General features: G+C 41.2%; 1 protein-coding gene across 2 annotated transcripts in view; it reads right to left on the reverse strand.

The window, feature by feature from the left end:
* Nucleotides 1-18,841, reverse strand: part of SLC9A9 (solute carrier family 9 member A9) — a 448,763-nt gene that overhangs the window by 234,466 nt on the left and 195,456 nt on the right. For both annotated transcript variants that reach the window (XM_072143078.1, XM_072143077.1), the window contains exon 9: nt 13,514-13,602. In XM_072143078.1, the coding sequence (XP_071999179.1) occupies nt 13,514-13,602 (89 nt within the window). The remainder of the gene's footprint in view (nt 1-13,513; nt 13,603-18,841) is intronic.

Raw genomic sequence — 18,841 nt, forward strand, 5'->3', positions numbered from 1 at the left:
AATATTTGTGTCATTCTCAAAACTTATGGCCATGACTGTATAACCCTAAATGATATTCTGGCTTTAAACAAAGTTTAGTCTAGTAACAATGTAGCTCAAAATACAATGGTAAGGACTTACATATCTCTTTTTTTCTTTTCCAAGCTCCAGTGATTCTGTACTGGACCATCCTTCTCAATGTGCTTTTTCACCTGCTCGTTTTTTTTTCCCACTGAACCCAGGAAAATGTTTTATAGCACATCCTATTTTCTTCACTGATGACAATAAAGGTCTTTAGGTCCACAAAAAAACCTAATGACGTTTGAGCTTTTTTTTTTTTAACTTATGAAGTGTTTTGCTTTCAAATGGTTGTAAACCATTAGTTTTTTGCATATTATAAAAATATATAAAATATTATAAAAATATATTATAAAAATATTATAATTATAATAATATATAATTGCTGTTCAGGTTTTCAGATGGCGCGAAATGGCCTGTCGTCTATCATTAAAGGAGAAATCGACCTTCTTGGTGATTGCCGCTGCCTTTCTTTATCCCCACGTATTGAGCCATATTCCTCTAGAGCTAAAGCTCAAAAGCCATAAGAAAAAAATACTTTATATAAATTCAATGGCATACCAGGGTGCAATAGCCCCCATGAACCACTAGGGCAGCCTGATTAAGGACTAGTGTTGCATCAGTTGTATATGTGGGTTTTTTAAGCGGTTATAAGATCAGTTTGTGGATTGTAATTATCAAGATAATTTTTCACGTTTGTGGCGACAGTTGTACGGAATTCCTATAATAAGCTGCCTCGTAGTAATTTCCTCCAATATGCTTGGTGCAATAAAGCTTATTTGTTCAATGTCGGTAAATAAATTATTTCCCTAAACCCTGTTAAAATAAATCTCACTGACTGAGCTTAAACTAATAATTAAAAAGTTTACATCCTTGCAAAATAAAAACTTTTTCTTATGAGATTTAACAATTTTATTGGATGATGATAATAAAAAAAAATAGTTTGATTAATTGTAGCCAAGACTAATCTGTGTATGTAGCTAAAAGAAATGTATTTTGGCAGATGTTATATGGGCAGATGGCTAATTACAAAGCCACAATAAATTGTGAATGACGTCAAGTCTTTAGCTGCTAAAAGCCTTCATGAGTACAAGGAAAAGCTTGAAATTTGATATAAACATTTTAATTACTCCAAATTCATTATCAAATTAGCAATGAGATGTTTTCCATGAGTTCTATTAGTAATGGTCTCTCTCCCACAAATTGGTAGTGCGTTTTTTTTTCAAAACATTTTCAATTTTTTTCTTACACAAATACCCACAATGGGTTACATTACTATGGAAATACTAAGTATATTCTTCATTAAAGGGAAGCTGTCCCCATGAAAATGCAGTCTGATCAGCAAAGAGGTATGGTATAGAGCAGGAGGAGCTGAGCAGTTTGATATAACGTTTGGTTAGAAAACCGTAGATATCGTATATACTCGAGGATAATCCAACCCGAGTGTAAGCCGAGACCCCTACTTTTAACATAAAAACTGGAAAAACCTATTGACTTGAGTATAAGCCGAGGGTGGGAAATGCATTGGTCACAGCCCCCCCCCCCCAGTATGTAGTCAGCCAGACCACTGTAGTATGTAGCCAGCAAGCCCCTGTAGTATATAGCCTGCCAGCCCCCTGTATTATATAGCCTGCCAGCAGGGCCGGCTCCAGGTTTAAGTAGGCCACTGCACGACAGAGCCTTAGTGAGCCCCTTTGTGGGGCTCCCTCCAGCAGCCACACTGTCCTACCCCTCGTAGCCAAACTGTATCCCTTCTTCCCCTGTAACCACACTGTATTCCTCCTTCCCCTGTAACCACACTGTATCCCTCCTTCCCTTGTAGCCACACTGTATCCCCCCTCTCTCTGTAGCCACACTGTATCCCTCCTTCTCCTGTAACCACACTCTATCCCTCCTTCCCTTGTAGCCACACTGTATCCCTCCTTTCCCTGTAGCCACACTGTATCCCTCACCCCCCTGTAGCAACACTGTATCCCTCCTTCCCCTTTAACCACACTGTATCCATTATTTCCTTGTAACCACTCTGTGTCCCTCCTTCCCCTGTAGCCACACCGTATCCCTCCTTCCCCTGTAGCAACACTATCCCCCCTCTCCCTGTAGCTACACTGTATCCCTCCTCCCCCTGTAGCTACACTGTATCCCTCCTTCCCCTGTAGCCACACTGTATCCCTCCTTCCCCTGTAGCCACACTGTATCCCTCCTTCCCCTGTAGCCACACTGTATCCCTCCTTTCCCTGTAGCCACACTGTATCCCTCCTTCCCCTGTAGCCACACTGTATCCCTCCTTCTCCTGTAGCCACACTGTATCCCTCCTTCCCCTGTAGCTACACTGTATCCCTCCTTCCCCTGTAGCCACACTGTATGCCTCCCTCCCCTGTAGCCACACTGTATCCCTCCTTCCCCTGTAGCCACACTGTATCCCTCCTTCCCCTGTAGCCACACTGTATCCCTTCTTCCCCTGTAGCTACACTGTATCCCTCCTTCCCCTGTAGCCACACTGTATGCCTCCCTCCCCTGGAGCCACACTGGAACCCTCCTCCCCCTGTAGCCACACTGGATCAGGGGGGACCCCTGTAGCCACACTCCTAGCGCCTCTGGCTTATTAGCATAGTTTGAAAAGTGGATTTTAGAAGGAAGAAGGTCATGTTTAACAAATATAAAAATATTATGACAGTCAGGGTGCCTGGATCTGTGAGTAAGTGTCCCTGGTTTATCAGGCTGGATTTTGAAGGTAAATGCTGTAGGAAAAAATATACTAAATATCACTTTTGTAACATGTGGCTCTCTTTATAATACCTACTCCAGACTTCCATCGTGAAATCAGTAAATTCACTGGCTTCTAACTTTTGTATTTAACTCTTATACTGCAAAATTTCAACCAGCTAACAAAATCATGAGAAGTTGGCAAATCACAATTGTTTTTAAACTGATGACCAGTTGTTACATCACCAATCTAGCAGCCATCTAAGGTAGAGTATGAGATATAATTTATGGGATTCCCTCCTTTTTTATCTTATCGTTTACCAATTAAAAAAAAGATCTCCACCAAAGTCATATGCAAAAGAGCTGAGAAGAGTCACTTTTTGGCACTTCAGACACCCTTGTTTTGGGCTCAATAGCACCTAGAGCTACACTTTTCTATCATATCATATTAAGAATAAGAATCTTAACTTTTAAATCACATCAGGCATGAGGTTCTGTGTGCTATAGACTTGGAGATACAGGCAGTGAAATTCAAGGCAGGAATCATTTTTTTTTATCTGCAGATCATTATCCCTTCTAGGTCTTTAACTGCCTAGATCAAGTCCTCAAGATAGGGTGGTCTGAAGTGCCACTCCTCTTCCAGCCTCCAAAAGTGACTCATCTCTAGCAAAAAAAATGACCATCCCCAATTAACATGCAAGTGGCTTTGTAGTTTTAACATGAAAGAGGGAATGCTAGAAATTATATTCCATACCCTACCTGAAGGCGCTCTTAGTCTAGTGGTGTAAAAGCTGGTATCTTGTGCCACTCATCTTGGTTGTATTAATAACCTTCAAAACAATATGTACATTTCATGTCTATTTGTGATTTTTAGCCATGGTTGCAATTTATTTCTCCATAATTATGATAAGACGACACTCAGTGGGTGATTGTGTTTGTATCTCCCCTTAATTGAGCAATAATATTCATTCTTATCTTATGAAGCCCAAGGCTACACTGCTGGAAACAAAAATAATAATAAGCTGCAAACACCTGACATCAACTTTCATCTCACACCGGTCTATTCTATAAATCCAGAAACTATAAACCTTGGGTAAAGAGTCATTTAAAGGGCCAAATAGTAAATAAGATTTTGCGGGAGACTAAGGCTGGGTGCCCATCACATTTTTGTGGGAAGACCTCCCAGCGTGAATACTGATCATACACATATATACTGGCAGATGGAGTCTGACCAGTACACAATGTATACTGTGAAAAAGGCAGGAAGGAAAGACTTAGCAAGCTACATTTCCCCATCCTGCTCCCTCCTGCTAAGAGACGTACCTCACTGTATAAGCATATATTGGGATATATCTGTGCCATATGTTGTAAAGACATCTACCCGACATGTTCTTAAAAGCTATGGAAAAAGAGAAGTGTGAACTCAGCCTTACCAGGACCTGTGCGCCGGTTTTGTGAAATAATTGTTAGTGAGATTTCGATGTGTTTTTCACGCACAAATAACACGTGTGAAAAGGACTCAGGGCTGAGGTCTATCTTTTCTATGGCAATTGATCAGTGAAAAACCCATTGCACTTGCATTGGCCTCGCAAGTGTCTCAGAGTGCAATGCGTTTTTTGATGAGCTCCATAGACTTCTATGGTGAGTTTTTCATGCGCGTGACTTGCAAAAGTAGAGCAGGCTGAGATTTAAAGAGGCGTTAAAACAAATTAGTACGTGTGTGTAAAAAAAAAAAAAAAAAAACTACCCAAAAAAGTCTGAAAAAACCCATTGATTACAATGGGGCTTATTTACTAAGGGTCCGCGGATCCCATTTCCGTCGGGTTTTCTGAAGTTTTCAGGGATTGCACCACTGGGACAGGTATTTAGAAGGGGATTTTTGCGCACGCAATCGGATTTTGGCGCAATCTTTCATGTGACAGAAGTGGGGGGGGGGCCATCGGACGATCCAACTGATTGGGACAAACCACAGGAATTAACTTAAAAATTGTGTCGCATCCAATGCACTTACATACACCGGGAGGAAGATGGTGAACTCTGACGACCTGATCGGGGAAGCACTTTGTGCCCCAATGGGTCAGAGTTCACTGCAAGTTCTGCGCATCTGCGCCTTAGGCCCCTTTTACACTTGCGTTTTTCATGCATGTGTTCTGCGTGTGCTTTTAATGCGCAGAACTTGCATTGCACTCTGACCCATTGTAATCAATGGGTTTTTTCAGACTTTCATTTTTTTCAATACACACGCACAATTTTTATTTTTCTAACGTCCGTTAAATCTCAGCATGCTCTACTTTTGCAAGTCAGGTGCATGAAAAACGCACCATACCAGTCTATGGAGATGTATTAAAAACGCATTGCACTCTGAGACACATGCAAGTCAAATGCAAGTGCAATGCGTTTTTTTAAACTGCTAATTGCCATAGGAAAGGTAGACCTCGGTCCATGAAAAACGCAATGAAAATGCATTGAAAAAACACCAAAAAATGCACATGAAAAACTGACTGAACTGTGATGAAAAATGTAAATTTTTCACTTACCAAATCAAATATATGTGTGTATATCTGAGTGTGCACTATGTATATGTATATGAGCACTGCTCTAAGGTGGCTTCAATGAGTTAGCCAAAACATATTATTCTTCCTCTCGAAAAAGTGGAAGAGAAAAACCAACACCATAGCACCATTAGAAACAACAAAAGTAGTGATGGTAAGAAATATTTTATTTAAGTCAAAACACAAATAACAAAATAACAAACACTGGTTAAAAATGATTCTACCCCAAGGGGGGACACAAGATGAGGTTGCACTCCAAACAACAGGATCATCAAAAAAATTATGTGTAGGTTGAAGGCACCAATGGCCTTCATCTAGTATGAATGGGAAGTATGGCACAATTGTCAATTAAATCGAGCCTAATGATGGGCAAAATGAAAAAACATGTATAATCCGTAGGTGCAATATATCTTACCCATGTTAGAGATGATCGATGTCCGGAATGACAATTGTGCCATACTTCCCATTCATACTAGATGAAGGCCATTGGTGCCTTCAACCTACACATAATTTTTTTGATGATCCTGTTGTTTGGAGTGCAACCTCATCTTGTGTCCCCCCTTGGGGTAGAATCATTTTTAACCAGTGTTTGTTATTTTGTTATTTGTGTTTTGACTTAAAAAAAATATTTCTTACCATCACTACTTTCGTTGTTTCTAATGGTGCTATGGTGTTGGTTTTTCTCTTCCACTTTTTCGAGAGGAAGAATAATAGGTTATGCATTAGTTTCTCCAACGAGCTACATGGTATTATACCGAGTGGGGAGAAGGACAGGCTCCATTGCATCACTACATATTATATTTTCCTCCCTATTTTTGGTTTGTTTCAATTTTTGTGTATTGAGTTAGCCAAAACGTAGCATTTTCTAACGCGGGTGAATAAACTTTTGCAAATCTTCTGGAGTGCTGCTTTCTCTTGTTGGATTGGACTGTGCATTGGGACATTGAGTCAGTCCCTTAAAGCTAGCACCTGTTTTGGACTGGATCCAATATCACCGTGCCACCCATCTATTTCCATTTATGAGTGTAAAATGTGTATTTTTAAGGGAAAAGAGGGCCCCATTTTGAAGTCTGCTATGGGCCACTGCCTCTTCTAGTTATGCCCCTGATTATTGTAAGATAAGTTACTTGGACATATACTCACATGATATACACACACGATTGCTATAAAATAAAGAAAATTGTAGTCTAGCTGATCCCAGTCTGTGTGTATGGGGTATATGTCCTGTATTTCAATATCTTATTAAACTGTAAAGGTCTAAAGAAATATTATTAAAAATCCTATAAATTAAAAGAATAAACATCTAACAGAAAACTAAAATGACATTTACTTGACGCTTCTGTTTTGTCATTTCGTATTATCGTAGCATTTCACATTTGAGAAATGCCAAATGATGACACCAAGTAAACAAGTCACTCATTAATTCCATATCCCCTGAATAATGCATGGTGCAAAACATCCCAATCCAACACCACTCCCATTATAAAGCTTCCTCTTTCACTGCCACAGTAACAGCAATATGTACAGTCAACTGGACCCAGCAGCCATTCTATTGCATTAAAGTGTGTGCTCTTATAGAAAATGTATAGGTTAGACAAAATAAATTAAAAAAAAAACTTGCCAAGAAGTGAGCCTGTAAAGAAACACGCCCTAGATGGTCATCGACTTTTCAACAAACTTTGCATGAATCAATAGTACAACTCAAGATGAAAAACTTAGAGACGTATCTTATCAGATAAAAGTTTCTCTTCCATCACATACTTAGCTCTTTCCACTCTCCCTACCTTCCTGATAACTTCACCTTCTTTCTACAATTCCTATAGAACTGTCTATAAAATTCCAACTGGATTCCCTCTTGCTAGGAAGGATGAAAGAAAATCACTGATGTATTAGATCACATAGAATCTATGGGAGATTTATCATTAGGCAGGATTTTGAGCAGTTGTCTATGTGTTAGACTGGCAGGTTTCCAAGCTGTGTGTGCTCTATGCGGATAGACTGCACCATCTGCTCAATTTCTGCCTTTTTGTGATGTTTTTGCACAAGAAATTCTCAGATACCGCAAACATAAAATTGAGTAAAAACTTGAAAATTGTGAAAGTTTGAGATAAATCCCCTCTGCCCCCTGTAGTAGCAATGGAAACACATCACCACCTCCTATGTGGTGTAGTTTTGTGATTAAATTTGCGTTCTTTTGAAAATTCTCAGTTGATAATTATGGTGTTGCACACTCTGTGGTGTATTTGTTCCGCCATTGCGTGACTTTAGGGTTGCGTTTTTTCATTGCTAAATAAAACAGCAAAACAATGTTTGCGCAAAAATTTGTGACATTTATACGCCAAGAAGCTACATAGGACTAATGATAAATCTCCCCATATAGCTCTAAAAGCAGAGCATAGGCTCAGTGTTGGGCTGGTCCACTAAAGCATCAAGGGATCCTCAGGTGGGTCCTTGTGCCCAAGGATTACAGCCCAATTCTGAGTATAGTGGGACTAGCAACTAGACCTTTACTCAGTTGAGATTTTTGACACAGTCTGACAGAGAACGTCTGATGCAGATGTGAGCTTTACCTAACACAGGAGAGGAAACAGGGTCTAGATATAATGTGAACGTGCAGGATTATCTATACATAGACCAGGGCCTGTGCAGATTCACTCTTTGATGAGAAATAGTGACATGATTTCCTTTGAGTGTATTGGAAGGTAGGAAAGTCACTCTTCTGATTACAGAACTACTATATACACTCACCGGCCACTTTATCAGGTACACCATGCTAGTAACGGGTTGGACCCCCTTTTGCCTTCAGAACTGCCTCAATTCTTCGTGGCATAGATTCAACAAGGTGCTGGAAGCATTCCTCAGAGATTTTGGTCCATATTGACATGATGGCATCACACAGTTGCCGCAGATTTGTCGGCTGCACATCCATGATGCGAATCTCCCGTTCCAGCACATCCCAAAGATTCTCTATTGGATTGAGATCTGGTGACTGTGGAGGCTATTTGAGTACAGTGAACTCATTGTCATGTTCAAGAAACCAGTCTGAGATGATTCCAACTTTATGACATGGCGCATTATCCTGCTGAAAGTAGCCATCAGATGTTGGGTACATTGTGGTCATAAAGGGATGGACATGGTCAGTAACAATACTCAGGTAGGCTGTGGTGTTGCAACGATGCTCAATTGGTACCAAGGGGCCCAAAGAGTGCCAAGAAAATATTCCCCACACCATGACACCACCACAACCAGCCTGAAACGTTGATACAAGGCAGGATGGATCCATGCTTTCATGTGTTGACGCCAAATTCTGACCCTACCATCCGAATGTCGCAGCAGAAATCGAGACTCATCAGACCAGGCAATATTTTTCCAATCTTCTACTGTCCAATTTCGATGAGCTTGTGCAAATTGTAGCCTCAGTTTCCTGTTCTTAGCTGAAAGGAGTGGCACCCGGTGTGGTCTTCTGCTGCTGTAGCCCATCTGCCTCAAAGTTCGACGTACTGTGCGTTCAGAGATGCTCTTCTGCTTACCTTGGTTGTGGCGATTTGAGTCACTGTTGCCTTTCTATCAGCTCGAACCAGTCTGCCCATTCTCCTCTGACCTCTGGCATCAACAAGGCATTTCTGCCCACAGAACTGCCGCTCACTGGATGTTTTTTCTTTTTCGGACCATTCTCTGTAAACCCTAGACATAGTTGTGCGTGAAAATCCCAGTAGATCAGCAGTTTCTGAAATACTCAGACCAGCCCTTCTGGCACCAACAAGCATGCCACGTTCAAAGGCACTCAAATCACCTTTCTTCCCCATACTGATGCTCGGTTTGAACTGCAGGAGATTGTCTTGACCATGTCTACATGCCTAAATGCACTGAGTTGCCGCCATGTGATTGGCTGATTAGAAATTAAGTGTTAACGAGCAGTTGGACAGGTGTACCTAATAAAGTGGCCAGTGAGTGTATATCACCTATATCAGATGCAACCCTAACATGAGTGGAGGTATTCTGCATCGCAACGGAGCAGCCTTCTCTACATCTTACCTGTGCAATCATCATCTTCCAGGCCATAAACACAGCTTACAGATCTTAAATACGTGTAAGTAACGCTTTACTGACATTTTCGTAAAACTCCACTTCGCTATACCGTATATGTAATTGTATAAATGAAAGCAAACAAAAAAAAAGTGTTTGATTAAAATTCCCTCCATCTGGACATCAAGTTTACTGTGGTAATCACTTGATTTACTTGTCATGTAGAAAGCAAATCACACCAGCATTTCACTACTAGAATCAATTCGACTCGCGCTAAACATCTCTGCTACATAAAAACTAATTGTAGGCTCCGAAATATTGCATGCAGCTGTTCCAGAGTTCTCCCTTATAAGATGATACAAGCTTACAATTACCCAAAGTGCCTTGCTAAGACAATATTTTCTGTACTTAATTGATAGGCAGCATGTACATAAATACAAGCAGACATTTACAGTGGTGGAAAAACGTAGGATGTAAAAATGATTGATAAATAAATAAATAAAAATGGTAGATCCTGCATTATATATTTGATACAAATCATTATACATATTCAATACTTTTCCTTATGCCATTTAATACCTACTGTGTTCAGAAAAAGCACATTGCAACATTGTATCACAGTGGAACACATGTCTGTTATTGTATCAGGAAGCCCTCACTTCCTATCCACTACAAACTTCTATGGAATTCAATACCACTAAGGCTACATTCACACTCCCGTTGCCCGCCGTACAATAGCACGGCAGTCAACGGCAGCGCGCGGGGAGTGGAGGAGGAGCGCTGCTCACCCCGCCCCTCTCATAGGGATGTATCGCGCACGGCACCGAGGCCGAACGGTAACCTGACGGATTCGGAAAAACCACCGCATTTAAAAAAAAAAATTGGTCGCACGGGCCATACTCACATGCACCACGATGAAGATGATGAACTCCGGGGCACCTCGGTGGACTTTGGCGCAGCAGCAACACCTGGTGGACATCGGGCGCAGGACCTTCATAAATCGCCGGAAGACCCGAAAGCTCGTCAGAGAAGCCGCCGCTGGAACGCGAATGGACCGGGTAAGTAAATGTCCCATGAACTGAAATGGTTAATTTGGTTTTGAAGGGGAAACCTGTACAACAAATATCATTCACCTATTAAATTAACAAAACTGCACCTAAAACCACCTCAAAGCTGTGACTGCACCCACAGGCTGGCGGCACACGTGGCGTCTTGAACCCGTTTTTTGGTCCGTTTTTAAGCAGTCCATTAAAAAACGCATCCATTTTTGAACCGTTTTAATTAATATAATTGGTAAAACCGGTCAAAAATGCATGCGTTTTTTAACGGACGGCTTGAAAAACGGCACAAAAACGGGTTCAAAATGCTACGTGTGTTGCCGGCCTCGGGGTGATGCCACACGTGGGGTTTTTGGTATGTTTTTAAGCATGCATTTTCATGTGTTTTTGACTGCTTACAATGCATTTGGTTGCTTAGAACCTGTTTAACTTAATAGATAAACAGGTCCAAAGCAGCCAAACACATGGTAAACAGTAAAAAATTGATGTTTTTAAAAACGGATGTGTTCTTAAACGCATGTTTAAAAACAGACCAAAAATGTCATGTGAGGCGGCAAACGGATGCATTTTTGTAAGCTCACCATGGTTTTGGCTGGTTTTAATCTGTTTCACGGCTGCTTACACTTCTAGAAATTAAGATAAAAAGGTTCAAAGTGGCCAAACACGTGGTAAACATTCAAAAACACATTTTTGATGCGTTTTTAAATGGAATGAAAACCATGCTGTAAAACGCGACTTGTGGCAGCACCCTAACACTCTCTTCAGTAATTCAAGCTTTATTAGTAACAATAGAATAGAAAAGCGTTCTTACTGACAAATGTCCACCAGGAACAATTGTTTTAAAATCAAACTCCACAGTTTTGCATTGGCACCGCTTTTTCCAGGGACACTAGCATGCTCGTCAGGGGCTCATGCCTGAAGAAGGGGGTGAAATGTCGCAGGGTATGCTGGTGTCTCTGTAATATGCCTGGAATTGTAAACAATTGTTCCAGATTCGGTCAGTAAGAACCGTTCTCTATTCTATTGTTACTAATAAAGAGAAGTGAGTGTCAGTGAGTGTCAGTGGTATTTGATTTCATGTTGTATTTAATACATAGTGTCCACTAATGATTTGCAACAAAAAGCATCTTTAAGAAAATTGAATCCTTTTATAGCTACACTTAAAGGGGTTGGCTCAAATACTTCCTAATCTATAAACTGTCTGCTTTGCAAATTTAACCTTATACATGGTTTCCCATGTGGTCTGTGTTTAAACCATGAATAACTGTATGTACCAGTGATGACGGCATTCACTGGCCATCCACTATTCTGCAAAGGACAATTCCCATTCATGTCTCCAGGACTTCTCCCGAGTTGCATAGATTCTCTGGAATGCCCTATCCTGGACTACCAGACTAATACCCAACCACCAAAGTTTAAAACATGCCCTAAAAACATCTCTTCAGACAGGCCTATTACATTCCCCTAACCCTGTGTACCCCTCCTGTTTATGTTATCCTGCAAGCAGTAGATACAATTATAAAGGATACTCTGTAGTCCTATTCACCTTGGAGCAGTGCTGTTACCTCCTATGCCCCCCCCCCTCCACATCATAGATTGTAAGCCCGCATGAGCAGGGCCATCAGCCATATTGTTTCATCTTACTAAGTTGTTACTCTGCACAGTTTTATTTTATTTGTATGTGTTCCCCATGGTCTGTACAACACTGCAGCATATGATGGCACTATATAAATAAAGATTTATTATTTTGCTGCAGCTAACCCCCATATAAACTGTTCCATGTGTCATGTGGCCTTTATATAAGGAATGTGGGAGTCATTTATCATTAGAGCGGCTCCTTATGACAGTTCTACGTCTGTCTTTGGAGTTCTGCTAACATTAGTTTAATTAAAGTGGCTTATACTCTTTATAAATCTGATGGCAGAATCTTATTCTATGAGGGTTGTTTGTGACAGTCGTATAAAAAGTCGGAAAAGAAAACATCAAAAGTCGCAACATAGACCACGATGGGTAAATTTACGCTAAAACTTGCAACTAAACGGAAATTTGTGCCAAATAGTAAATCATGAATTCAGTTGTATTGTGAAAACTAGTCTATGCAAATAATGAATTAGGTGCAAGCAGGGTCTATGCACTGTCCTATTTTCATTTGATGCAATGGAAAGTCACAAAACAGTATTTGTACCACAACTGCGCCAAACATAGACAAAAACCAATGATGAATTGCCCTTTATATTTTTTATATCTAAATAAATAGATTGATATAGATATACACATACATTACATGTTTCTATATGAAACAGGGATGAAAATGTTAATGAAGTATTTGTTAAACTGTATTTTCTGTATTCTCAGGTGCCTCAATTATTCTAAAATAAAGGGCAACTCCCACCCATTGTGGATTAAGTAATTAATAGAAAAAGCAGCAGCATCCTGAGGACCCCCATTGAGCGGCTAATGGTATACATCATGAAAAACCCTGCATGACACAGAAGGGGTCTCGCTATTCTCTAAAACGTAGAGACTACTCTAGCACAGTTTGGCTTTTGCTGGAAAATCCATATTGTGAATGTACGGCTCATATATAGGAATGCTCTCAGGTTTAGGTTATTGCACTGCAGGTGCTTCTGCTTCCTGGGTTTCACCCTGTTGGGGGTCCGGCTGCAGGTCCTCCATAATTCAGGTGATACATGTCATTCTGATGTGATGTTGATGTTCTGTCATGTGCTGTATATCTAGAATGTATAGAAGCGGGACGATCTACACGTCTGGACTAGACAAAGGCCGTAAGACTCCCAGAGGAAGGAATGAATGCTTATTCTGTTGTACGACTATTGCAGTAGCAAGCCCTTTGCTGAGTGACTTCTGAGGTGTGTAAATCTCCATACTAAGTATTTTAGGATTGTTGTAAAATGTATTTATTATTGTAAAAATTGAAAAAAGAAATACAATTTTTTGGAAAGTTCAAGGAAATCTGGAGGAGGGCAAAGTGCAAACCTCATCGTGCTGTTTCATTTATTGGGCACATCAGAAGGGAAGTACAGTCCCATTGAGCTATACAACTTTTTTCTGAGGATCAAGTAGTTAAATTCACAACCTACCAACATATCAACCTACCTGTTTTGTCCGAAGCTTAGACTCGTCTGATAAATTGTTGTATGTATAATGGGCTTGGGTCACTCCACAAAACAGGACGGCAACAATTCCTGCAAAGCAAGTTGTGCACATAATAAAAGCACTGTCACATAAAAAGTACCTACTTTAAAAATTCATAAAAACAACATATGATGACAAGAATTCAGGTTCTATATAACAATCAATGTTATCAATTTCTCATGAATTTCTAGATCTCTGCTTGCTGTCCTTCCATAGGAAGCGTCTAAGTCTACATCCAGTGGACAGAAATCTGACCATGGTCACACAGATGCACAGCTTGGTGTAACACACAACTCTGATTACTCTCTGTGATATAACGAGCCGTGCATCTGTGTGACCATCCATCTGTCCACTGGATGTGGACGTATAAGCTTTCTATAAAAAGGACAGCAAGCAGAGATCTAGAAAACTGTGAGGAATTGATACAGAAAGTGTAGTGGAAAATTTTATAACTTGTTATCATAAAAACAATAACATTAGTTTGCTGAAATGGGAAAATCCCTTTAAATTCTCTTTAATAAATAACACTATTTGTTGATACATTTGTAATAAACATATGATAAGAATATATTTTAAAATGTAACCACAATATTGGCCACTATGGATGTAATTACCTCACTAGTCAGTACATGGTAGTGATCAGTGGCGTAACTACCGCCGTTGCAGCCGTAGCGGTTGCTACGGGGCCCGTGAGGTTCAGGGGCCCGGGGATGCACGCTCCCTGCAGTGCTTTGCCACGGCCTGGGGTATGTGGTCCGGGGCTGCAGTGCCGGGTGCCTGCCGGATCGTGCCCCCGGGCCCCTCCCTCTCTGTGCATCTACACATGTCTCCTGAGCCCACCCACCTCTTTCCGTGATCCCTGCCTGCTCATCTCCTTGACCCGCCCCCCAGCCACCTCTCTGACCTGCCCCCCTCATCTCCCTGAACTGCCCGCTCATCAACCTGCAGGGCGGCACAGTTGACACTCTGCCCCCCCTTCCCCCGCTACAAGTGTATGCTTGTATGTATAAGGGTGCGAGTATACGAGTGTAGAACTTTATGTGTGTATATAAAGGTGTGTATATATCAGTGTATAAATGTGTGTAATTGTATAAACATGTCTGTATAGGGGTACCTTCCCAAGAACATATGGGGGACGTATATCTGGCCGCAAATTTGCTGCCGGATATACTTCCCCCATAAGCTTCCATACCGCCTGTGCTCGGTACGGTGAGCACGAGTACTCACTGTTGAGCAAAAGAGATAGAGCGTGCTCTATCTATGGCCGTAAGAACGGCCATGCGGCTCTATTCTCTATGGAGAGGGGAGGGGTGAGCCGCAATCACCTCTCCTCCTCTCCAGCGCGCCCGACATGTGCCTGCCATATATATATATATTTTAAGGGGAAGGGGGGCCCCATGCAGAAATCTGCTATGGGGCCCATTCTCTCCTAGTTACGCCCCTGGTAGTGATAAGTGAGGATGTGCAGCATTACTATACTCAGCTCTTCCTCCGTAGTTGTCCTTACAGCATAAACACATCTCAGGGTGGTCTATATATAATTGTAGGCCCCGTTTAATGGCCACCTGTCACCTCAAATGTTTCTATTATTTTCAAATGGTTCTATGTCAACCCTCTATGTTGCTGCTTTGGTCCAAACCGAAGTGTGTTAACCTTTTTTTCTTTCAGAGATCCAGTCAAGAAGGTAGGAGAACTCTAAGATTTAGGGAGATGCCACACATGGCGTTTTGAATCCGTTTTTGGTCCGTTTTTAAGCAGTCCGTTAAAAAATGCATGCGTTTTTCACAGGTTTTACCAATTATCTTAATTAAAACTGGTCAAAAACGCATGCATCAAAAAAAGTTTTTGGATGGACTGCTTAAAAAACGGACCAAAAACGGGTTCAAAACGCCATGTGTGGCATCGCCCTTAGTCAAACTCTCTGGACTCCTCATGTCCACTCTGCCTCATAAATATGGCGCTCTGCACGACCCAGCTCCACAGCATTTGGATCCTGTTTGAAATTCCCGCGCATGCGGGTGCATCTCTCAGTTCGTGGCTGGCCTGCTTGTCCATGGCCAAATCCACAGGTAGTCGTTACTTGCTCACATTACTGGCAAATACACAAATGCACCTGTAGATCCCGCCATGTATGAGCAGGCCAGTGCAAATGTGTGTGAATTTCAAACAGGATGCATGTGACATGGAGCTGGGGTAGTGCGGAGGAGCAGAGCAGCCGTAATGAGCTTGACTGCATCCAAGAGCTCTCCCGTCTCCTTAACAGGATCTCTGAAAGAAAAGGATATAAAAGTAATTTTTAGACCATTGAGGATCGAACCATTGTAACACTGTTTTAGTCTTGGATACGGTAACTGTTTAGGGTTTATTTAGAACGTTTGAGGTGACAGGTTCCCTTTAAAAAAAATTTGGTGCACATACGAGCTGTATCCCTGTGGAGTCAAACACATGCTATCACTAACAGGCGGCTGCATCTGCACTTGGCTTTGCTTATATTTGCTGGCACAATTCACCAACTCTAGAATGATCGATAAATGTGCACCCGATCTGCATTTCAACCTGCAATGTTCATACTTATGTAGAGGGGGGACTTTATACAACTATTTTATGAGGCCCAGTATATTATATTAATGGCTCTGGACTCTATATATGCATACACAAATGCCACACCAAACCAGTGTATGTATCATGTCTATACTACATTTGAATCAAAACTACTAGGACTTGGTTTACAAAGATGTCTGTACTTATCTTGCTGTTAAAGCTTTGTGTCTTCAGAGTTTTACTAATATGAATTTCACAAGCCCTGTAGGTACCATCTTCTTATCTTCTCCAAGCCAACCCCCAAAGTGTTGTATTGTTTAGTGATCGGCAGGACCTTGCAGCTGTCAGGAGTGTGGCCAGGAACACAGCACTTGCTGTATGAAGTACTATAGCAATGAAGCAAAGCGCATCCTCAGCCAAAAACACATCTAATGGAGTATTTTTAAACATCATTAACTTCAAACATCTGCTGAAGAGCTATTGACAGCGGAGGGAATCACAACATCTGAATCTCGGATCACCCTGCTGGGATTCATCCTGCTGGAAGCGGTATAATATGATAAAATTAAGCAAGCCGCACTTGGTGCTTTTCTCTAAATGTATCATAGCTATGTAATTCCTGAAAGGCTAATACCACTGTACATTGCATTGTAATTACATACAACCTTGGGCGATATGATGCGTTAGATCATAAAGGTCACATGTTGCCCAGAATACGACATCACGTATCCGTAAACTCTTACAAAGCAGGGCTCTAGTAAAGAAAAAACTTATTAGGGGTCATTAACCTAAGGCTGCATTAACATGGCCGTTGGGGGACGTATATACGGCCGCTGTATACAAGTCCCCCATAGGCCGGCAATGGGTACTGTACCACACCGTATTGTTCCATACCAGGGAAAAGATAGGACATGTCCTATCTTTTCCCGTATTACTGCGCCGTTTGCCATATATCTCTCTGTGAACACTGGTAACACCATTCCATTTATTACTCTCATACATTGAATAGTTACAAGACAATCTGCAGTACTTTTTTGGACATACTCAATTTTGGTTGTGTATTGGTGCAAATAATTTTTTATCTGAATACTTTTATCTTTTATTCTAGTTTCACTTTGCTGATGGTTGCAAATCAAACAAGCACAAAAAAGGCAAAACACCCAAAAAGGTGCAATGGAAGAGAAAAGCTACTGTTTAATAATACTTTTATGTGAAGAAGGATTGTTCACTATATGATCATTGTTCCTAAGGATCCATGCAGACTGTATAGCCCTCAAAGAAACGTGCACAATTTTTTATGGAAACCATACAGAATACAAAAACCCTCTGTAAGCCTCTTAATGGCACATGAAAGAAAGTTCTCAAATAATTTTTAACCCCATAGTGATGTTTACACAATAAAGATCATTTTTAACCCCTTACTAGACAATTTTACTCAGTTATATTGCTGTTTTAGCTCCTACCACTCAGTGTAAAATTGCGTGGGTGGGGACTAAGCAGACATATTATGATCACGATAGTGCTGTGTGAGATGATGTGAGCTGGTAATCTGTTTACATTATCAGGGTCCAGGTTTATCTACACTTTCATTTAGCTTATGAATATTCACTGGTATCTGACACAGAGAAAAAAAAGAGATGAGACGGATCAGAGATGAGAGACAATGGGATCCATGAGATGCATATAACACACAATGACACTCTAGCTCTCTGTGCTATAACAAACACTGTCAGCTCTGCTAACTCAGCTATACCACACATAGAGTCAGCTCTGCTATACCTCCTTCCCCTGATATAAACATTTTATCTTGCCAGTAGCTTGCAGACTGAGTCTCCTCACGCTGATGTTTGCTGACAGGAAAGGTGGGTGATGTGCCGTTCACGAACGAGATGGCTCACTTAACCACGCCACTAACAGGCTCAACAAACCACCTTTCCCCGATACTATCGGGTTAAAAGTAGAGTGGCTGTTCCCGATTATATATTTAATAGGGAGCCAATCAGGAGCCAAAAGAGCCGTCTCTTCTTAATGAGCGGAGCCTAATGAGCCAGCATACTAAGAAAATAAGTAATTCCCATCACTAAAAGGTGTGAGTCTATGTGCAAGCTCATCTTAAAATGCAGGGGGGAGGGGCCGAGACACTGCAGTGTGAGACAGGAGAAACTATTCATGAGAAAAATCTGTCCTTTCCCGACCCTAAAATCGGAATATTAACGGTTGGATTCTGGGGCAAATGAAATTGTATACACCAGAATGGCTGCACGTGTTTGGACCGTGGAAATGGACCTGTGTTCTGGTCTCATTGATCGAACGAACATCGCGCAGTGGACGGGAGGTGTTGCATCATACAGAAATATGATGCAAGGACTTCTTGTCTGCTGGCAGAACTGCAAACGGTGCAGACTGTGCTGTTGGCCAGCGGACAGAGAATCGGAATTGGAATCGGAACAGCAAATGGATCTGTTTCCACAGGCCAAACACGTTCATGTGCAATCAGCCTTACTTTTACTCCAGAATATTGGTGCAATTTCAAGTTTTTATGTAAAAATTAATGTCAATTTATGTCAGAACCTCATAATAACACTTGTGCATTTCATGCCAATATAGGAATTAATTAAAACTGACTTAAAGGAAACCTACCACATGATATGGTAGGTGTAAGATGGAAATACTGAGCACCAGCGCAGGGTGAGCTGGTGCTGGAGCTTATTTTTGTTAGTGTCCTAAACCGCTGTATTAAACTTTATA

This window comes from Engystomops pustulosus, chromosome 3 (assembly GCF_040894005.1).
Source record: "Engystomops pustulosus chromosome 3, aEngPut4.maternal, whole genome shotgun sequence".
Classification (NCBI taxonomy): domain Eukaryota; kingdom Metazoa; phylum Chordata; class Amphibia; order Anura; family Leptodactylidae; genus Engystomops; species Engystomops pustulosus.